Source organism: Periplaneta americana, chromosome 5, assembly GCF_040183065.1.
Source record: "Periplaneta americana isolate PAMFEO1 chromosome 5, P.americana_PAMFEO1_priV1, whole genome shotgun sequence".
In the NCBI taxonomy this organism is placed as follows: domain Eukaryota; kingdom Metazoa; phylum Arthropoda; class Insecta; order Blattodea; family Blattidae; genus Periplaneta; species Periplaneta americana.
This window is the reverse complement of record NC_091121.1, coordinates 79,185,559-79,210,318: the sequence shown is the minus strand read 5'-3', so window position 1 is coordinate 79,210,318 and position 24,760 is coordinate 79,185,559. Positions and strand designations below refer to the sequence as shown.

The window sequence follows — 24,760 nt, the reverse complement described above, 5'->3', positions numbered from 1 at the left end:
TATGAAGGCAGGAAATGTTTTTCAGTTACAACTACATTCATTTATTCATAATGGCGGCACTATTTAACTTAAGTGTAAATGATCAAAGTCGACTCAATGTATCAAAGTCATTCCATTTTACGGTAGTAAAAGAACTGATTTCATTGAGCAAAACGAGTTACATTTTTTAATTCATCATGCAAGGAATATAGAATATCAGTTATAAAATCCTTGACCACAGAAAAAAAAGTTTTGGAACGCAGGCCAGTGTTATGGTTGTAGTTTCAAAGTAGCATTAGAAAATTAACAATAATTCTGAAAGCAAACCGGAAGAAAAAGAAGAAATTTCAGGAAGAGTAGCATTGAAATCACCAGAAAAAACAAGGCAGCAACATGTTTATGGAATAGCGCAAGATAAGGAATGTCCAAGTACAGCGAAGAGATTCTTTCCGGTGATTGAAATGTTTCAAACACTACGTAAAGATTAATTTTTTGGTCCTGCAGGATATATCTGCTATGGTAACAATGGTTATTAAAGGATAAAACTTCGTTCTGGCGCCAGGGATCGAACCCGAGTCCTTGGTTGTACGTACCAAGCGCTGTAACCGCTGAGCTACGCCGAAGTTCAATCCACAGCACTAGATCGAATCCCTCTCCTCCAGAGTTTTTCTCTTTGTGGCCTGACTCCAAGTTCGACATATATGTTGACATGTATTAAGTCAAATGCCATTATATAAGGAACGTACTTAATTGAGTGACTTGGTGGCCGGGATTGACTTAATATATGTTAACATATATGTCGAACTTGGAGTCAGGCCACAAAGGGAAAAACACTGGAGGAGAGGGATTGAACTTCGGCGTAGCTCAGTGGTTAGAGCACTTGGTACGTAGAACCAAGGATCCGGGTTCTATCCTCGGCGCCGGAGAGAATTTTTCTCCTCCAATAACCATTTCAAACACTAATTTAATTCCCGAATTATGGCGAGTAAATACCAGTAGTAAAACGTTATCAATAAAATATTGTTGTTAAAGCAATTTATTTAATACATGTGCATTTCTTAACCAAACAGAGTCAATCATTTTCAAAAGCTTTGAACTGCTTTATTGATCGGTTGTGATTGCTGCCATGACATCTGATAAACAATTGACAATCGGCGCCAACAGTTTATAACATGAGATAATACTTTTCGCACCAGGCAACAGTGGGCTAGAACATCAATCTAGTTGGAAAAAATACAGGCTACATATTTTTCACTAACACTGAAGTTGGTGTGTCTATTCTGTAAACATTAACCAGATATTTGCACTTCAGAAATCCGAAACGCAGAAAGGAATTCGGGAAGATTAAGAACATTAAATACATATAGCAGGCATGTCAAAACCCTGCACATTGTGCAGTCGCGCACATTGTGCACTGGTCTCCGTGCAACGTGCAATTCCTATTCCCCTACCTGGAGGGAGTGAATCGGCTTGGAGGGGAACGCGACAGGGCTGTACAGTACCTATAGTAGCAGATCAGCTTTGTTTCAGTAACACAGATCAGAATGGGTGCTCATTGAGCTGTGATTGTGAATGCGTTATGGAAAATAAAGTGAGGAGTCCACAGATATAACGAAGAAGAGAAATCACGAATCATATAACATAACTGTTATGATGTTTTCCTCAGCCAATAGTAATTATTTTAAAATGAAAGGCTTTCATCATATCATGTCGACCTAATAGTGATATGAGAATTTAAATCAGATTAGTAAAGTTCTCAAAATATGATATTCCCCTGCTCTTATTTCTTAATTAGTACTCTCACGGCAAGACAAACATGAAAATGATTATGTTTTGGAGTCTGTACTAACACAGCCATCAATGGTTACACGACTTACAATTTTTATTTGATAAGCTGATAAGTGATGAGAATATAGTGAGTAATACATGTGAGGTTCTTGAGGTTGTAAGGGAAGGAAGAAAGCAACTATTTGTAAGGCGGAAAAATTTTCTGGAAAAATAATACATAATGGCGAATTTTTCACCTCATGTTACTATATTATGTTAATATACTTACGTTAATAAATCTTTATACCTGACATAAAGAAAATGTCCTCGCTTCACAGCTTGTGAAGTACTCTTTTAACTCAATTCAGTAACGCTACCAACTTGCTAATACTTGCTCTCAACGTTTTTCAAATAAACTATATATATAAATTTAAATTCAAGCTTAATTTATCCAATTTATTAATAGTAATGTGAATTTATATTAATATACAGCAAGGAAATGATTCCAGTGTAAAAGCCTCACAATGTCCTATTGCATGTAATTGGGAGTAAAATATTTTCCTTCTTAGCATTTGTGCACCAATGGTCCCAATAACGCTTGAGGAACAATGAAAGAGTACTGCTTTGAAATAATCAGTACCTACTACGTAAAATGAAATATTGTGTTCGTTTTTTGTTGTGTCGAAATTACTGCAATATTTATATTTTCTTCAAATATTGTATACAAATCATGTAAATAAATGATTCTTTACAAACGACTGCATTGTGAATTGTAACTGAGTAAGTCTATTGTTTCTTGTATTACAATTATTGTCAAATATAGACACCGACAATAATTATGTTTTTTCCTTATGCTAAGTATGTTTACAATGTCCAAAATGTCAATTTAATTGAACACTAGAAGCGTAGAATAGATTCTTGTACACCCCTCCCGCTAAGAACTGGTAAGAACAACACGTGAATGACGCAATCTGCACAGACCGGCGTTCCGCGCACATACACTGCACTTTCAGTGTCTGATTTTTGACATGCCTGACAGAGTAAATTGGTGATTTATAAATAAACACTCACAGTCTCTGAGGACAGGTCCAGCTCACTAACACTATACCTGCCAGTGGCCCTATTTTATGACCAGGCAGCGCATTTTCGTTCCCAAACAACTTTAGGAAAGTTATCGGCTAGTATATCCTGGACCCTAAATGCTTACGTCAGGACGCTACGAAAGGTATAACCTAGTTCGGTATGTAATAATAATGGAGCATGACAACTGTAAGTGGCATTGCTACTAAATTGAAATGGTCTGTCCAGCTACTTTTTAACGATATAAACGCACTAACACTTCGAAACTAGCACTGTACAAAATATAAGTGCTATATATGACAGAAAATGTAATTAGATCGATGACAATACTGAACTATTCCATACAATACATATTATAGAACATATTATTAAATATAATACGCATTAATTGTAAATACTCTATATATGATATATACAATTAATTCATTTAAAGGGATCAACTCCGTTACGGTGAACAAAAACATATATTCTAGACTTATGAAATTTATATCTTTTATTATAACTGCCAGTAAAAATTTGTTTAAGATAAGAAAATATTCTTCACATGACGTTACAGGGACAAAATAATAATAAAAAATCAATATACAAATTAGAAATATTTACATTTTACACAATATATGCAAATAATTCATTTATCAAAACCTATTCTGTTGCAGTGAACGAAAACATACATTCTGAGGTTATGAAATGAATATATTTTGCAAACTTCACATAAAATTTGTGTAAACTAAGATAATATTTTTTCTACGTCATATGACGTTACAGGGGCATATTTATAATATATTACATCATTATTATTCAATGACTTCATGCGTACCTGCTTGCAATAAAATAAAATTCTACTATCCTGCTTATGCATCCACGTGACGTAATGAATGTACCAGAAGAATCTACTCTATCCGCTGTACGTTTGGGAACAGAAATTCGCTGTCTGTGACATGGTATCATAAAAGATGGCCCAAATATAACTATAATAATACAGCCTTTCGACAAAGTTCTTAGTAATTTAAGAGTATGCAGCAGAATTATTTATTTCCTTCATGCATTTACTGAAAGAAATGTCTCGCACAGGTTTACTTTTTTCGCCCAGAAGTTCGTGAGGTACGAATATTGAAGAAACAGGAAGTCTGTCAGTAGTTTTGAAGTCGCTTCAAAGACCATGCATCTATGTACTCAAGTGTTTCGTCAACATAAAAACTCTTTAAGCCTTCGTCTCCTATTGATTGAACTTTATCAGTATTCAATTTTCTTCGTCCAACAGTACGCGTTACCGTACATTTCGAGATATCGCTTCAAAGAGAAAAAAACATAACTTCTCAGTTTCGTCAATTCACTACGGAACGTTGGCATAACGTAACGGTTTTACATGTTACAATATTTATTCATTTTTCTCTTTCTGTTGCCGACAGTTATTCAGCAATAAATGAAACTGGTGCTATCACAAACACAATCTAGTAAAATAAACCAGCATTTTATGTTAGGATTCATATTTTCATAAACCAATGAGTTGATTTTTAGAGCACATTCAAGCAAACAGAGTTTTTTACAAAAGAAAATACGCAATGCTACAAATAATTCTTTCATAAATGAAATCAACACACAACATAAATACGAATATGTATTCTATTGCAATCTTCAATATAGGCTAAGTTAATTTTTTTTAGTGGTTTATTTTACGAAGCTGTATCAACATCTTAGTTTATTTAGCGTCTGAATGAGATGAAGGTGATAATGCCCGTGAAATGAGTCCGGGGTTCAGCACCGATAGTTACCCAGTATTTGCTCATATTGGGTTGAGGGAAAACTCCGGATAAAATCTCAACCAAGTAACTTGTCCCAACCGGGATTCGAACCCGGGCCACCTGATTTCGTGGCCAGAAGCGCTAACCGTTACTCCATAGGTGTGGACACTAAGTGAAATGTATGAGATCAATTTGGTAGCAATATTTCCTTACACTCAGGTTAATTGTGAACATCGAAATGAACATTAATTATTAATTGCATTACTATCTTCATCATTAAAAATTCTGGCATTAAGTGTTATAAAGGTGCTTATCGGCGAGATAAGGAACATTCCTATGCACATCAGTCCAAGTAACCTTCTTGTGCACCCGTGATGGAATAAGTTCCGTACCGACTGTGCTTTTCGGATAAGCCGGCTCCGTCATACGCCACACTACTCATTCCTTTCCAGCTATAAAATTCATACACCATACCTATGATGGTAGTCTGCCGTATCTCACAGATCTACACGAGTCATGCCCCCGTCAGTCAAACAAGGACACGGAGAGTTCCGGTGATCACAGACCTATGAGTCGTCTAGAATAGAATGCAATCTTCTGATCTTCGCACAAACCGCGAGGAACATCCACCATGGAGGGCTATCGATTCGGCGTCACGCAAACGCAAGTGGTGTCCTATTTTTTTCGAGTATGAAATAATAATGGAAGGGTAATTGTGGGGAATGTTGGTGAAATGATGGGGGGAAACGGGAGAACTGTGAGAAAAATCCTCACAATCTTTCTTTATCCGGGATTTGAGCTCGGTCCCGCGCTGTCAATTCGGCAACCAAGGCGACTAACAACTGTGGCGTAATAGTTAACGTATATAGTAATTGGAATAATCACTCGAATCCAATAAAAAAAACTATCTTAAACGTTTTGAAAATGCGCCTATTTACTAGCATGCATATTATGAGCCGTTAAATTTTAAGATAATAACTGCAAATCTGACATAGAAAAAAATATTAATTAGAAATGTAGGCCTAGATGTCTGTTTCTGAACGACAGAGTTACAGAGAGGGACGTCTAGACTAAATATTTACCTTTTCAGTACAAGACATTTTTCCACGGTAAAACGCTATTAAAATGTAAATCGCTCCACGTAAACAAATTATTTACTGTATATCCCGCCGTGCAACAAGTTCTAGTCAGTCGACAGAAACACAATGATGACCAAACTCCATTTCACTAGAGTCGGAGTCAAGAATGTGCAGAACCTTGCCTCCACATATTCCAAGATCTCTGGACACTATAATGGAAATGACATTTTGGCTCAATAATAAAAAATCATTGCAATTATTATTATTTTTTTATTTTTAAGATGTTATTTTACGACGCTTTATCAACATCTTAGGTTATTTAGCGTCTGAATGAGTTGAAGGTGATAATGCCGGTGAAATGAGTCCGGAGTCCAGCACCGAAAGTTACCCAGCATTTTCCCATAGTGGGTTGAGGGAAAACTCCGGAAAAAACGTCAACCAAGTAACTTGCCCCGACGGGGAATCGAACCGGAGTCAGACGAGCTAACTGTTACTCCACAGGTGTAGACTATTATTTCTTCAAAGTTTAAAAATTATTCTGGCATTATACCTATGTTGCAAATAAACTGTTTTCAACTTAATAAGGAACTGGCCAACCTACCTCATTATCTCCTAACCTAGTTCTCTTATAAGTGGTACCTTCTTGGTATCACTTGTGAGGTTCAGACCTGTCTTCGGACAGTTGACTAAACAATAATGTACAAGAGAGTTTATATTAAGATAATCACCAATTTCGTTATAAAATGTTTGACTCCATTATTATTATTATTATTATTATTATCATCATCATTATTTTCATTATTATTACAGTTGAACATGCCTATAATAATGAAACAAGTTGCAATTACAAACTTAACACAAAGTACAAAGTATAGAATTTCTACTTTAAAGTGGTTATGTTAAGAATTTTAGATAATGGCGCAAATAGCCATAGCAGCTGACGCGACCTTTTAAATCCCACTAACTAACTCTACTTTAAAGTATTGGTCACCATTCCGAAAAATAATTATGGTGCCTAATGGGAAGAACAACTCTAACCTACATATGAATCTTTTATTGTGTATCACTACCTGCAGAATAGCATTCTTCTACTACTGTCATTTCAGAGCCCGAATTGAAAACTAGTGGAAAAATACTATTCCATATAATATATAATATTGTGTAAAGATCCTATGTTTTTAACATTTCCAAACAGTGTAAGCCCGGATATTAACAAATCTAACAATATCTTTATCTAGATCACATACTTCTTAATTCAACTTCAATTAAAACATATTTTATGAGTTTTTACTGTAATACATCCATTTCAAACGAATATTTCTGCTCTAGACCGAGAAATTTTCTTTCTGCACGTCTCATTCTCACTAAATGTAACATTACATTTTTCTAAACATTTTATTCGAATTATTTTGCACAATAGTCATTATCAGGGAAAGGATTTATATGTAAATACATATTTACTTATAAAGCTAATATAATTTATATTTTGCATTATCTTTATGTTTCACAATGTGTAGGGTTGAAAAATCCTACTTTTATTTTCCATATTTTTCCATATTTTAGAGTTTAGTACATATTTTCATTAATTTCCATATATTTTCCATATTTCATATAAAACAGTCCATATTATATTAGGTTTAACAATAAAACAAAACAAAATTCCATTAACTTTTAAAAATACATTTCAACAATAGAGATTTAAACACATGTTCAGTAATCCCTTTAACATCAGAGTTATTTGAAGATTAGCAGTCCTATCAACAATGGGAAAGTAAGTTACAAAACTGTATTAATTTAATTTAAAATTTTTAACAGACTTCAGTTGTGCAGCTCAACAGTTAAATGCCAGTCAGAGTACACATAGGTTCAGTTTTGTAAATCATACTATAAAGACGGTAAATATGCCAAAAGTACGTCATTCAGTCAATTTAAAATCAAAACTAACAAGTTACATTTCAGAATTTAAAGAAGATGGTTTATCAACTGACAATAAAATATTATTTTGTAATTTGTGTCAGTGTGCAGTATCATCTACACAAAAGTTCCTGGTGCAACAACACATTACAACTAGTAAACATCAGGCCAACAAACAACTAAATTCCAAGCAGAGACAATTGTTTTTAACACAACCAACAACATCGAATGTAAGATCTGAGTTTAACATCGACCTGTGCCGTTCTCTCATCTCTGCTGATATTCCTCTCTACAAACTAAAGAATAAGGTCTTCAGGGAATTCCTTGAAAAATATACTCAACATACAATCCCGGATGAGTCAACACTTAGGAAGACGTATGCTCCATCCATCTACGATGAGACAATACAGAAGATAAGAGATGAAATTAAAGATAGTTCAATTTGGGTTTCCATTGATGAGACTCCCGACAAAGAAGGTAGACTTGTTGGTAATGTAGTTATCGGTTTGTTAAGTGAACAATATTCTGAACGAATTCTTTTACATTGTGATGTTCTAGAAAAGTGCAATAACAAAACTATAGTTAAACTGTTCAACGAAGCTATGGGTATCCTGTGGCCAAAGGGTATTATGTACGATAATGTGTTATTCTTTATTAGCGATGCTGCCCCTTATATGGTCAAAGCTGGACAAGCATTATCTGTTGTATATCCTAAATTGACTCATTTTACTTGTGTGGCGCATGCATTTCATCGTGTGGCAGAAGTGGTCAGAGACAATTTCCCTAAAGTAGATTTGTTGATTTCATCAGTGAAAAAAGTATTTCTCAAAGCTCCCAGTAGAGTTAACGTGTTGAAAGAAATGTACCCTGAAATTCCATTGCCACCAAAGCCAATTTTAACTAGATGGGGTACATGGCTAGAAGCAGTTGAATATTATGCCGAACATATAGACTCTATTAACAATGTTCTCCTTGCATTGGACTCTGAAGATGCAGTCTCAATTGATACTGCGAAAACAGTTACCTGTGACATAAGTGTGAAGAATGACTTAGCTCACATTCAGCATACATTTTCATGCATCATAAAAACGCTCAAAAGTCTCCAAAATAGGCACCTTTCACTATCTGAAAGTTTTGAAATTATAAATAGTACTGTGGAACAACTGAATCGTGGTAGAGGTAAAGTTGCAGATGCAGTAAGAGCTAAGGTGGACACTGTACTTTCAAAAAACCCTGGATATGAAGAACTACAAAAGGTTGTTGCTGTGATGAGTGGTGAATCAACAGTGAAGATTAACTTGGACTTATCCCCAGCAGACATTGTGAAATTGAATTATGTACCAGTTACTTCTTGTGACGTCGAACGCTCTTTTAGTCAGTATAAATCTATCCTCAGAGACAATAGAAGAAGATTCACTTTTCAGCACTTGAAAGAAATGTTTGTAACCTATTGTTATGGTAACAGACAATAAAAATTGTGTTTTGTTGAAACTACATTGGAAGATAAGGTACGTCCATTATATTTTTTGTTTAGTTTGATTAAAATGTACCAATATTTAACGTACATAGTCATTTTTTTATAATTTTAAGTCCATATTTAATTCCATATTTTGGTAAAAATCCATATTTAATTCCATATTTTGGTAAAAATAACTACATATATATTTACATATTTCATATATTTTTAGTCCATATAAATCCGTTCCCTGGTCATTATTATTGTAATTACATACCAGATTGAAGAGGACTAAATATGGCCTTCTTGAGAGATAAATCAGAAAGTGGAGTTAAACATAAACTTCTAATATCATTGTAGTCTTTCTGAAAGGTTTATTTGCATAGCCTATTCATACAAATAAAAGCGAACAATCGGCAGCATTCCAATACGTGACAACATAACAGTAGCGATTAAGTCGCAAAATTATGTGGGTAACTGCACAAATGGTTCAGTAACCTAACCCGTCACAGAGGGACATTGATGACTGTGAATTTCCTCCTTCCTACTCTAGTCTTGATTCCAACTTGCTTCTACCATCACTGAATGGTAGGTTGCCATGTCTTCCTGTCACCCACCTTGTTAGGTTCATCAATAAAATTACGTACAAACCGTCAATGTTACGCAAAAAAATACAATACAATGAAGTATACATACCCTAAAAAATCCTCCAACATCACCTCTCCAACGTCTTCTGTTTTTCCTGGGATTAGTCTAAGCATTAAAAAATTCAAATATAAATGCTCTTTCTCTTATAAGTGCTCTTTCCTCAAAAATTCGTTTACAGAAGACCACAATATAGACTTTTTTCTTTAACTCAGTGCCCTGATTCATCTCTCCTTTCACTCTGTAATAATAAAGATAATTTTCAAATTATTTATCCCATTACGCTAATGCATTCTTATAATTGCAATACATTTTTATATTTACAGCACTCCTTAGGAAATTCGGCTGGAAGTAACATAACAAACGAAGGTAAGGAATATAATATATACAAGACTCTACATAGCTTCTTTCATTTTCTTCCCCGATTAGGGCGTATACATCTACTAAAGAATTTGGACACGAATGACCCAATTTGCGCTCCATAAAATACTGCATAAATCAATCTAGGAGGCCACAGAGAATGGCCAGCTCCACTATAATACTGAGTTTCATTTCCTGAATTTTCTCGGGTGAAACCATGAGTTTCCCGAGGTATCGATACCTGATGTGGCTTAACTTGCATAATTCAGCAAAATGTGAGATGGGTCATATTTGAGATATGCTTATTCAGATGACAGTGTAGTGCCAAAATTTAGGTTGCCCATATACACCTGTTACAGGGTTGTTCAAAATTCACGAAATAATTAAAAGTCCTCAGACTTTGTTAAGAAATAAGCTTATACCAAAATACGTGGGCTCCTTCATATATAAATCAATTTCTGTGAATACGCCATACTACTACTGTGCTGTAGCTTATCTGCTGTTTCCTCAATTTAATTCATTCTACATGTTCCATATTCTGGACTTTGTCGAATTTTCTGAATTTCTAGTAAAATCATCGAAGCACTCACATCGTTTCCTACGGACTTCAGACTGTCACAACGTTTTTTTTTTCTTAACTGCCACGAAACAATGCTCATAAAATTCTTTCACAAGCTTTCAGAATGATGATAAATTGCAGCGTCCATATCTCAATCCATATGGAGTTCTGAATCTTCTCAGTGCACTGGAACAATCTCTATTACGATAACAGTAACTACGAGTATGAATAAGGACAATTCGCATTCATTGAAACAAAACAACTATCTTGTCCCATGACTTTGCTGAATGAATGAATGAATGAATGAATGAATGAATGAATGAATGAATGAATGAATGAATGAATGAATGAATGAATGAATGAATGAATGCATACACTAACTTAAGAACAGCTTGAATTGCTGCTGTTCATTCATTTCATTTGCCAGAGCAACAAGAGCGAAAGAACTGGAACAGTTTCCCTGAAAATAATTCTATTTATTGTGAGCAAAAATGTATTGTTATTTTTCTGTAATTTTATTTTCTCAATAAAATTACGGTACTTTCAAATCTTTCGTGACGTTTGAATAACTCTATATTATAATATTATCAAACATTTTCTAAATAGGCAACATAAAAATGAGCAAAAATAAGTACGATTGATAATAATAATAATAATAATAATAATAATAATAATAATAATAATAATAATAATAATAATAATAATAATAATAATAATACTTATTTATGGCTTTTAAGGAACCCGGAGGTTCATTGCCGCTCTCACATAAGCCCTCCATTCGGTCCCTGTCCTAAGCAAGATTAATTCAACCTCTACAATCATATTCCACCTCTCTGAAATCCATTTTAATATTATCCTCCCATCTACGTCTCGGCCTCCCCAAAGGTCTTTTTCCCTCAGGTCTCCCAACTAACACTCTATATGCATTTCTGGATTCGTTACGTGCTACACGCCCTGCCCATTCAAACGTCTGGATTTAATGTTCCTAATTATGTCAGGTGAAGAATACGTTGTGTAACATTCTCCATTCTCCTGCAACTTATCCCTCTTAGCCCCAGATATTTTCCTAAGCACCTTATTCTCAAACACCCATAATAATAGTAATAATAATAATAATAATAGTAATAATAATAATAATAATAATAATAATAATAATAATAATCGAACGGAAAATGTCATATCCTTCCATTAAAAAAACACAAAATAAAGGGCACGTAGCCTATCAGAATTCCTACAAACAAAAATGCCTTCTATATTCTATTTAGGCCCATCGTATCTTCCAACTGCAGACATTATTTACCTTGGTGTTCTGAGAAATAAATTGTACAAAAGGACATCAATTATGATATAAAAATTCAAATTCGAAATTCTGAAACTGTGCTGCAGATAGCGTGAAGATTTATTTAGTAGAATGGTAGGCAATCAAAGGTGTGTCTTAAAGAGATCTTAAAATAGGACTAAGTTATATCGGACATATTATATCAAAGACAACCTATAGGTTTTGTGATTCTTTCTATGTATGGACTGCACCAATTTCATCAATAATGAATTATGTTATAAAGTTTGTAAACATTTTTGAACGTCATCATTTAATTAGATTTTATTGCTCTTCATTTCAGAGCCTGTACAAGTTGTGATCAGATTACTCTCCAACGTTGTTGATGAACTTGCAAACTACAAAAAAGGTTGTAACAATATTTGTTTTATAATAATAGTTTAAGTAAATATTGTATTGTAAAGGGGAATAATAGTATAGACTATGCATGAAAGAAGTATTAACTTTTTCAAATGTACCGCCGAAGAAGAGGATGCGAGGAAACGGGGTAATATGAATGACCTGGGGACCAAAATCCTGCCAGTGGCGCTGCATTTTTTTTTTTGCACCAGTTGTCCAACTTCTGGTCTTGCCGTTCGTTCATGGAGAAGGAAGAACTAAAAACTGAATATGCTGACGAAAATGATAATCGGAGAGAAGAAAAAGAATACGACCTGGATAAAAGCTGTCCTATTCATGATTTGTGTAAAAAAAAGTGAGTCTACTACAAACGAATAGTGAACACAGATATTTTCGCTGGCAAAAACCAAAGTTTTCACAAATTGAAAAAGTTGTATGATAACATGAACGATTACAGGAAATTTGGTTTTGCTATTACGAGTGAAATGTATATGTTAAAAGCTTTATCAATATCAAAGTTTCTAGGAATATTAAGGTTCAAGACAAACACGGGATGGCTAAAAATGTTTAAACTGGATTTTTTCAGCTTCCGCATAAGAAAGAACATTGTAGAATGCACTATTTTTAAATAATTATGAATAAGATAGCCCTTCCCTCTTACTTTTAATATGTCCCTCAGATTTAGTTACGTATATCCTATTATTCTAGGGCACGGATCATTAGTGAAAATACTACATGTAATTTTCTTCATACAGATTGGCACTCAGAACACAAGTGGTGCAAGTCCACAGCAACTGTTAGTGAAATATTCATTGTTTTAGAAAAAAATCAAATATAAAAATCAATAGAACAATATTTCATCCAATGTACATTTATTTATAAACATGAAATATCCTTCTACATATACCATATGAATATAAATATCTGAAACAAAATTTATGGCTGAAATTAAACAATGACAAACCACGCATTTGCTTTACTTTTCCCTTAAAATGTTCGAATATTTCACATGGTAATATTGTCAGTATACATTAAAATAATCACTTGCTTATGTCTTTCACTTATTATACAATTTCAACAATTCTTCACCAGTATTAATTATAAATAATTACAATAATGTGCCGAAAAAAAACATAAGCCTATTTTTTGTTTTGTTTTCGTGTAAATTATTTCATACGGTTTTTTATTATTAATCATATCGATGGTGTTTATGTAAAAGGACTTAACAGTCATTGTTCAAGAGTGACTTTTTGCTGTAATTATTGTAACTAGTTAAAATTTAATTACAAAACATGAAGATATGTTTTTTGATAATTATGTTTACATTCTTTCATATAAAGCCTTGGCTGGGTCACTGGTTGAGAATGTATGCACTGGAAGAAATGGTAAACGGAAGAAGAGTTCAGAGTAGAAAAAGATATCAGATGATAGACGACATTAAGATATATGGATCATAATGAGGAGACAAATAGGAAAGCAGAAAATAAGAAAGACTGGAGAGTGCTGGGTTTGCAGTGAAAGAACCTGTCCTTGGACAGAACACTATTAATGAAATGAATGAATATTCAAATCTGCTTTCTAACTCCCGACATTCTAAGCTTTTGAAAACTGTAATACAATTAACGTTTTTAATTTCCTGCAGATGTTCTTTGATTGTGTCACAGATAAGATGAACACACAGAAGTTAATCTACAACTCTGCCATAAGTAACAAGTTCTTTGTATCTAAAAATTAAAAATGAAATATTTATTACATAATAGAACATTGTCACCACATGCCACATACCAGTATCTTATTCATCATCAAGGGTCTTCATAAACCTGGCGCGTTCTATTCATGTATCTGACATACATAAACGGCAGGTTAGTGACGTGGGGTCATCAGGACATCGCACTGACAGCAACAAACACCCATGCCCCAGGCACAACACGAACCCTGGAGTATAGCTTTCACGCACAGTCGAAGAATGGGACAACAATGTGCATTAAATAAAACAGAGCTTACCACTGTATAGGCTAGATTATGAAAATAGATATTACCTCAATTACATACAGCAAAATAGTAAAAAAAACTCAATTATAAATCAATAGAACTCATCCTTCGCCATCTATTCTTGAGTATAACTCTACTGTGCAAAAATAGTCTTCAGAGGGTTTTGAATCTAGAGAATTCATTATATAAGGAAACATTTTCTATAATTCATTCCCTCGAACACTTGTCCAGTGTTCTACCTCTTAACCTCAAAAATAATCTCATGTAAACGCCAGTGATGCACCACTTCGATTATTGCGATTCTCTATTCACAAATCTAAATACTGACCTAGTCCACATACTACAGCGTGTCCGATAAGTCCACATCATAGGCGATATCAAAAAATTTGTAGTGTACGGAGTTGGCTCGACGAGAACTTCCGTAATCGGTAGATAGGACGCAGAGGACCTAGAGAATGGTCTCCAAGGTCGCCAGACTTAAATCTCCTTGACTTTGCCTTACGGGATTATCTCAAGGAAAAGGTGTACGAAATGAAAATTCGTGATCTGCAACATCTAGGACCACGGATCGAGGAAAAGTGTCGTAAAACCACAGCTGATATGTTACACTGTATTCTCAGTAGCATGAAATTTCGTTTTCAGACGCTCATGTTGAGCACATAATATTATTATAATTTACCCTATAATGCGGGACTTGTCGGTTGAGCACATATTATTATAATTTATCCTATAATGCGGGACTTGTCGGACACCCTGCACAAAGTACTCACAATACCTGCGTTCGTTTCGTTTGTAACGTTAGGAAATTCGAACATATAACAGAGTCACTAGATCCACTTGAAGAAAGAAGACTTTTCAATTCCGTCTTATTACCATTTTAACCATTTTATAGTCACCTATATGAAGCAGTGCTGACATCCTCTCCTTCGTAGATTCACTTGCACATTGTTCACTTTATTTCGTTTTCTTTCATTTTAGTTTCTATCGCCATTGTACGGCCAATGACTCTAGTCAAGTGCCACTGCATTGAATAAATAAAATATTCACCAGTATCTCCACACCCATACGTTACATTCTTAAAATAGCCTCCTTGAGAAAATATTATTCACATTCAATTTTGAACTTCATATTTTATTATAAAAATGCACAATCAAACAATCTTCACTTCAGAGATCCTCATTCTAACTGCACATCATCAATTGGAAGTAAGAAAAACATTTATGTAAGTATGACGTAGTTAGCAACTTCTACGCAGCAGACAAACTTTCAAACTATTTCATCAATAAAACACGAACTGCTAGTGAAGGCATTTCATACGTGTAGAAAAATGGTTTGTATCACACTTTTAATTAATTAATCACAGTCGCTTCAATCAACACAATCTGTTAAAAAAGTGAAAATAAATCTTCCGTGTTCCGACGCCTGACAGCTATTGTAAATATACATTTCCAGAGCATCTGATGAAAACTAAAGTTTCCAAGTGTAATATCTTCTATCTCCATAAGCTGCGAAACTTTTTTTTTTAATTTCAGATACATCTCCGCAAGTCAGAATGATGTACGACACGCTAGGGGATCTAATCGTTCACAGATCAGGTGAGTTTTTAGATAAGTGCATGTTAAAACGTCCCGCTTCTCCTCACGTGGAACAGAGTTCAATTGGCTATAGTAATTCAAACATTTCCTAAGCTTGTTGCTTATGGATAACATACTTTTGAGAGTAATTCCCCGGTGAAGTGGAAGGCTCTAACACTGTTATGAAGGCTCTAAAATGTTCCAACTGAGAACTGAGATAACAATGTTAAGTATTCAGGGCTTTAAAAAAAATCAAAAGACACTATACACTCTTTAACACGGAAAATATCGCTCTCCTGAAGCGTAAATTTGCCTGTCGTTCGGATTTACGCGAGATTCATACGGAAAAATATTAAGCTTCGAGGTCCGAGAATAAAGTCAAATAGCAGCAATGATCTATCTGTATGTCAAGAAACGACATATTCCCTACGAATAATGTAGTACCAAAAGAAGGCTTCAGTGTATATATATATATCCTCTATCTCAAATTGCTTAAAATTTCCATCCCTAAACTCCACGAAATTTGCCCCAATCTTTTTATGACACTCTGTATAAATGCAAGAACTATTAACAGAACGTTGAAAATTATATCAATAGCATTATTAAGTGAGGAACAGAATTGTTTCAGAAAGGCTAGATCAACAACAGATAATATACAGAATGGAAGTGAAATAATCTTGAAAATTGAAAAGGACGATAGGGTACACGTAAATGAATGGAAAACCTGTATTACGTTTTCTGAGTAAATGCACGGGTAATTAGAAAATTAAGTTTGAAGTTTCAGCAGTCCGGCAACATCGTCGCTAACACACACTACTCGTGATACAGATGTAAGGGGTCAATGAACTCGGTGTGTCTCGGTAGGTGAGCTCCTCTCTGCCAAGACGTTGTCACGTGTTCGCATTGTGCTATGGCTTAAATTTAGAAGTTTTTAAAATTTAATTTACACGAAAACCGTGCACGCTATTGAAATACGCCAGAGGGATAAATTATTCTTTATTAGATTTCCTATCGATAAGGGCAAAAATCACGATCCTACTCGTAATAGTTACCGAATAAGATATTCTTAACAATTTGGAAAAAAAAAAAACTTATTTTTCTGAAAAATAACTAACTTTCCACCAATATGATATAGTTTTTTGTTACATACATCAGCTATTCGCTCTGTAAATCTGCAAGGCTATTTCACTTCCACCTGTATTCATTCTTAGTTCTATGTTCACTGCTGTAACTCACGCAGTAGCGGTCCTACTTACCATTTCAATGGACCCGAGCTCTATTTCCAACAAGAAAATGATACTCTGTACTGTACTTCTCGGACTTTCGGCATTCATTCATTCATTCATTTATTTTATTCCATAGATCTTACATGAGCAATGAAGCTTTAAGATGTGGAACATGTCAACATTTTACAATATTACAATTACAATTTTTACAAATTTTTATAGTTTTACAATTTAGTAATTTTCTACAATTTTTACAATGTTGTACAATTTTTTTTACATTTTGGCGAGATGTAGTGAGATGAGATGAGGTCCGAGGATTCGCCAAAATATTACCCGGCATTTGCCTTTTCGGTGGGGGAAACCTCGGAAAAACCCAACCAGGTAATCAAATCAAAGGGGGGCATGCGTATTTGACCCTTGTAATGTATTAGTCTTCTACTGAGCTCTAACCATGCGTCATGCTAATCTCATTTTCAACTAACTGTGCAACGTGTGAATGTCTGGTGTTTGTTCTTAACTTAATCTTAATAGCAATAAGGAAGAAACTAATCCAAGGATCCAACACCTCAAGATAAGATGATGAATTTTGTAACAAATATTTTTCTATTGAATACTTAGGACCAGAAGGACCTCCACAAAAATCTTCAGTTTTCGACGCTGAATTACCATCAGCCAAGGCAGAAACAGCGAGCAGGACTAGCAATCTACGTGAGTACCAGTCTTATTATTTGTACGTCATTGGAACAGTTATTTAAATATGATATTAAATGATATCACATTATGCATATAATGCCACATAAATTCACACAAACTGAATTCATTTCTATAGTTACCATCACCTATTACCTCGGTAAATCCATATCAAGTCAAGACGATAAATTTAAAATTCATGTCTATATTCGTAGTTTAAAAGTAAAGAGAAGAGACTGAAGAAAAATAAAATTGTGGATGACACCACAGAATTTAATTGCGAAGTTGCCGAAAATTAACTCTTCTCGGGTTCTCAGCCAGGTGGTTTGGAGATTTGCTTCCAAGCTTTCGATGGCTAGCTCTGCCATTTTCTTCAGGGAATGAAGTGATGTGGACGATCGAAAATCGATCGAAAAATCGAAGGAGAATTGGGAGGAAAATTTAAAAGGTACGCAAAACGCGTCCTTGCAAGGGGTTGGGGGCTGTACAAAACTAAATATGTGAGCTCCAAGCCTGTTGGCCACTAGTCTCACTCCGGGTTACGCTGCTCCCCTGAAGGAGCTCTAGAAAATTTTGAAGGGGAAGCCGAAATTAGACGTAACCTCTTAGGTACCACATACGCGAGGGGGCTGAGATTGATCAATTGATCACGGAACGGGGCGAGGAGGAGTTGGCTGGTGTTTGCCGTTAGGATGGCAAGACGCCGTCATCTGTTGTTCGATGACAAAGCAGGTGAAGGCCGTCGGAAGAAGCGCCGTGAAATCTAATCTGCAATTTGAGAGGTCCTTGTCCTTTCAATTTGCGACTTATTGAGTGACCTCGTATATTTAATAGACTATTAATATTATCTGAACTAGGGCATACATCATTTATAATAAAGGTGGAATATATATGGGGAAGGGGATATAGGTCCGTGGCCCATTTCTTATAGGGCTCATCCCGACATTTGTCTTAAGCCTGAGGAAAACCACGGAATACCTTAGGCAGGATGAGTTGTCTCATATAAGAGACTAGCCAATTTGGCTATTATGTAGGAGGTCATGAGCCTTGTTGATTTGTCTCAATTTCGAGACCAGCCATTTGGCTATATGATGGCTCAATTGCGAAGAGGGGGAGAGATTTATTTGTTAATTAATTTAGAGTTAATTAGGGAGATTCATGGGGATATGAGTGCAGGTCCGTGGCCCATTTCTTTTAGGGCTCATCCCGATATTTGTCTTAGCGCCTTAGGAAAACCACGGAAAAACCTTAGGCAGGATGAGTTGTCTCAATATCAGAGACTAGCCAGTTGGCTCTTAGGTTGAATGACTCTATGAATCGATGGATATATACTAGCCAATTGGCTCTATTATATTTCCATCGATCAACAAAAGTAGATAATGTTAGGGAGGGATTTTGTCTAGCCCAGTTAAGACAAGGTCATTTTACAGCGGTTGCACTATCCAAGGAGTCTCATGGAGTTGAGTCGTGTCTAGCCGGTATATATACAACAAAAGGGCTTCCCGCTGCGGGCCAATCAGGAGCTAGTTCCTAGTCCCGACCGCCTGCCGCATACTGGTTGGTGGAAGCGGTGGCCAATCAGGAGCTAGTTGCTGGTCCCACTGCCTGCCGTGTGCTGGTGGTCGAAGCGTATTGATGGCAGGTTTCCATGCTGTACTCAGCTGTAGACCCCGTTTCTGTTGAAATTACTGCCATCAAGCTGGATTTCGATGGCTTCCTTGATATCCAAGTCCCAGTAACCTGATGTCTTGTCCAAGATGGTGGTGGCGCCGAAATCTGTCTTGTGGCCCGTTTCTAGGCTGTGTTGGGCTCCTGCAGACTTATCGGGGTAATATAGGCAACCAGAATGCGCAGGCGGTCGGGACTAGAAACTAACTCCTGATTGGCCCGCAGCGGGAAGCCCTGCTATTGTATATATATATACCGGCTATAAATGGCCCCACATCACTTCATTCCCTGAAGAAGATGGCAGAGCTAGCCATCGAAAGCTTGGAAGCAAATCTCCAACTCACCTGGCTGAGAACCCGAGGAAAATTATTCTACATCAAACGCCGGGAAAGCCTCAAGTCAAACATTTCTGGAAATTAACTGATGTCATAGTTATCGCTAAAAACGTTTTTCTTTTTACTCCAGAACTGGGGTTAGGTATGCCAGTTAATCTCCAATTTCAAGTCTTCCTGAAGTTCAAAAGACGGAATCTCATTGTGGTTAGACATGGTCACATATTATCAAAAAGTAACTGCCTAGTTCTAAGCGAGTGGAGCCATGGTGTAGACCTGCACCCACCCGGTGGTCGACAGATCCCTTGTGATCCGAGACTCCACTTGTCTACTGCAACATTAACAATACGTAACGTCAAAGTGTTTCTGCACTCTCATGCTGTTTGCGTCACTTCTTTCCTAGCAGACGTAATGAAACCCGACTAAACCTGATCGACGCAGATCTCTGCCTCTTATCTTTGCTGCCTTATGTTGATTATTAGCATTGGCTCTAATTACTCAAAGCCTGGAGAGGCCCGCAAACTCTGGTAACAAAAGACGTAACCTAATATTACAACATTTTGTCATAAGTCATCGCGTTTTTGTTCTGATTTGTAGGCCCTACTGATATTTCAAGCAAGAATACATAAAATGATATATACAGTACGTATATGTATATAAAACCTACCGCATTATAATCTGAATTACTTATAACATTATCTTATTTATGCCGCCGAAAATTTTCTCCTTAGTTCGTCGTAATAATTTTCCCTGTATCTCCTAGTATTCTGAATCTTCAGTTATTGCAAGATTCCATGTTACAAATGTTTCATTCTGCGTTTCAAAGACACTGAAGTATTTAGAAAAATTTACATTAGGTTTCACATTGAATCTTTTACAGAGTGTAATTTATATCTTTATATCAGAAACATTACTTTATAATTTGTAAAATAATACATTTGATTTATTTTGTCTTTTCGCAGCTTTGGAACTACTGAAAGGTAAATATATCACGCATTTTATTTCCTAGAATTAACTTATTCTACTGGAAAACTCTCACAGGATACAACACAGTAATTCGTGCTGTAACAAGAGGATAATTATTTTCATTTGCATTATGAAAAACTCTTGAAATGTATACAAACTAATTTTAAAAAATGTCAGTAAGGTTCTTCCCAGGGATGTCAGCATGCATATCATCAAGCAATTAAAATACTTACTGTAATAAGTAAAGTAAAGCCGTCACATCTGTGGCTACAGTGCTACAAAGCAGGCCTTCCGTCTAGGCGGCCAGGGTTCGATCAGGCCGTGATGGAATTTGTGGACAACGCAGACGTTAAAGGGGTTTTCTCGGGGTACTGCCATTTCCCTCTATCACCCTACCAACACTCTCCACCTCCCCCCTCATTTCATCTATCATCCGCAACATTAAAAAGAGGCTGGGATGAAGTCTTGGGGGTTTGTACGGGTTTCCGATACTGATATAGGAAGGGCATGGGGCTCCGGGCACCTGAGGATCATCAGGCTACTCGTCCACGAAGTGGGACCTGTCTGTATCAGGGGCTAAGGCAGGATGGATTATCTGTCAGCGTCGGCTGATCAGGAAGGGTTTGGGGCTCCGGGCACCTGGGGCTTATCAGGCTATTAGTCAGCGATGCGGAACCTGGTTCTATCAGGGATGAGGCAGGATTGCTCACCTGTCAGCGTCGGATTCACGAATGCCATCCAGGCCACCTATCAGACTTGGAAAATCATCGCATATAACGGCGCACAATGGGCCAAATCTTGCCTAAGTGTACAGATCCGTCCCAGGTCCAACCCACGTCAAAAGCAAAAAAAAAAAAAAAAAAAAAAATCAAGTAAAGTAACATAATTTGTGTTTCTATTCCGAATTCTAGTGTATTCACTTCAGAAATTCACTACCTGCTCTTGTCACTGAAATTTGGAGAAAAAACACACAATAACCTTCAATCCTGAACACGTAAACCCTAAGCGTATCTACTAAAACCAAAGAACAAAATAATGACTGTGATTTATAAATCGGGCAGTTAAAAAGTCCCGAAACATAGATGATTCGACCGGTCGGCGACCAGAGCCCCATGAAATCGCTGGCATTCTCCCCCATGAAAGTTCGGTGCTCTGCAGTCGTGAGTGAGATTTCATGAGAGAATAAAACAATGGTGAGATATTCACTGCTTTATCATATATTCATGTTGAAGTCGTACACCAAGAGCAGGAAGAAGATTTTCAAGGACTATGATCCAATCAGTCACAGAACTTGTTTTATTAAACATAACCATTCACTTTAATATATTATTGCTTTTCGTGTTGGCACAAGGCTGCCAGGAAATTTAAGTCTGAATACTTGTCTTGTTCTGCCACATAACTATTGTGTTCTGTTCCTCTCACTCACCATCAACTTCTAATCTGGCTGACAGCTACTCTGTTCCATGTCGTATACGTTCAGAACCTAGAATTTAGTTTACCAACAACTCTTAAGCTGTGATAGAAGACTCCTCTCATTTCTTCGTCCCGGGAAGGGTCCCAAGATTAACTCTGTCCCCATAAGATTCACGGTCGTTTGCTCCGGCGAGTCAAAGATGAGTTAAACTAATCATGTTCCTATGTTCTAGCAGACAAACTAAATTACTTCAACTCTTATTTTAAAGTTTGTGGCTTAAACCAGTCATCGACAGAATTGTACTCACGATGATATCAGGCAATGCAACCAGCAATACACATGACGTCGCATGGTTATGGGTAGGGTTGAGGGCCCACTCAGTCATCAGTGGCGTGCAGTCATCGCAAACTTCATATTTACTGTACCGTAACTTTTAAGGTGCCACAGAATTCTAAGTTTATGTCACAAGTGGTCAATCTCAAGATAACGAATAAACTTTCATCTTTCAGCTGCGATCTTCGTTTTAATTTTGCAAGTTTCAATTTTGAAAAAAAAAATCGCAACTGTAAGTGGAACCAAACATAGCCGCTACATTGGCGGCAAATAACCTAAAGGAAGCATTTTTTTCCGTAGACAAAATTTTAAAGAAATTTAAACCACCCATGTTGTTGCACCGAGTTTGTAAATATGTATCACTCAGTAAGTCAGCTATTACTTTCTGCATTTCTGCCTTAACCTTGTTCATGTCTTTCGTCTAAAGATTCGCAAAAAGTAATCATTTGCAATATTTTTAAAATCACCGAATCTCCGCTGTTGAAATTCTGTTTTTAGATTTAGATGAGCATAATTATTTAAATTTGATTCAGAAATATCAGAAAGAGATTGAAGACATTATTACAAAAACAGCCCATGTCAAGTGCAACAGACACAAGGATAAAACACCAGTTGAACAGAAATAGCTGCCATGTGTTATTCTTTTATTTTTTAATGTTTTCCTGAAAAATAGCAATTTTGACAAGGGTTGTTTTTGTAATAATGTCTTCGATTGTAAGCGTAGGAAATGATGGAACTATTTTTCCTTCATACTTGATTTCCAGATACCTATCATTGTAATGAATGATCGTACCATATCGTACATATCTACTACGTTCTGCTACTGCTCTTCGTACTGCAATTTGGATTTAAAATGTTCATAAATGCGTGTGATGTTCTGATGCTCTTTATGACATAGGCTACATTATAATGACGTTTAATATTGTGTTGATAAATGCCCTTTAAAACTTTTGAACAAAATGAACATATATTATTGTTTCCATAAGCACAAGAGAAATACATCTCCTTCCATTTTTCTTTAAATACACTTTCCTACCTTTAGGCAGAGCCATGCTTAACTAGCTATACAGAGTGCTCTAAAATTCCCCTTACAAACTTCTAGGACTTGTTAAGGGGACTGAGTAGATAATATTTTGAATTGGAACCCATGTCCGGAAACGTACCCTTTCCGTGCTACAGCCGTTTGAAAACATGTTTTTAACGCGACAACTTTTACAAGTAATTTATTTTATTATGAGGCGTGACCCAGTACATCACTTGTTTTACAATTCAACTCATTAATAACCAAAGAAACAAAATGGAAACTGCTGGCGGTGGAGGTACCCCTTTCTCGAAGCCGTTGCGTAATTATGGCGAAAACGATATGCGATGAAGTCGGACGTTGTGGATAACGATCTCGATAAAGGCGACGAGCAGCTCTTCCATTACCTGGAGCTTCGCCATACAGAAGGATCATGTCGGTGTATTCTGCAAAAGTGTACTGAACCATGTTGCTCTAACACTGAAAGACACGTAAATGAGGCTCGAACTAGCTCCGAGAGGTAGGATAAACGTCAATTGACATCACATGATCTGACGTAAGCACCCCTCATCATGTAACGCTGCAGGCGGACGAATCGCGAAGCTATTATTTGTTGACGTACGTTCAGGCAGTGCTTGCTTTCAAACGGCTGTAGCACGGAAACGGTACGTTTCCGGACATGGGTTCCAATTCAAAATATTATCTACTCAGTCCCCTTAACAAGTCCTAGAGGTTTGTAAGGGGAATTTTAGAGCACCTTGTATGTTACGCCACTGGTAGCTGCTTGTACAATGTACCTGTAAAGGGTGGTTGGGAGGGGGGTATTCCTTGCCTGCCCCTGCAACGTCACTTAGTAACAGGCATCGCGATCACATTTCTGCCGACAGCTGGCTTAAACCATTTTTGGTTGTAGCACAAATTTGCTACAACATTAAGGAGCTCTCCTGCCAAATAGCTACAAGTAGATTTGTTTTGTTACTAGTAGTTCGATCTTTTCCTTTATTTTCACATTACCATTGCTCCATTATTACAGATATTTTCATTTGAACATTTTTATATGTAGATGCAATAGATACTATCGTGGAATACATTTTCCTTCAGAATTTTCCATCCCCATAACACCAGTGCTCCATCGTATCGTATAAACATCTCACAGAATCTAAAGCTAAATAATAACGCGAAAACAGAATTATTAATTAACTGAAAATAATTTGACTTTATTTTCATCAAGGAACCAGTAGAATTGCCAAATCCGGTTTCGCATATCCCTCTACCATTACGTGAACCG

General features: G+C 36.2%; 1 protein-coding gene across 1 annotated transcript in view; it reads left to right on the top strand.

The window, feature by feature from the left end:
* The window catches only part of LOC138699860 (uncharacterized), a 42,666-nt gene that overhangs the window by 3,456 nt on the left and 14,450 nt on the right, over positions 1–24,760 (top strand). The window contains exons 2-6 of the mRNA XM_069826054.1: positions 9,989–10,031; positions 12,201–12,266; positions 15,781–15,843; positions 17,667–17,756; positions 20,701–20,718. Coding sequence (XP_069682155.1) covers positions 9,989–10,031; positions 12,201–12,266; positions 15,781–15,843; positions 17,667–17,756; positions 20,701–20,718 — 280 coding nt within the window. The remainder of the gene's footprint in view (positions 1–9,988; positions 10,032–12,200; positions 12,267–15,780; positions 15,844–17,666; positions 17,757–20,700; positions 20,719–24,760) is intronic.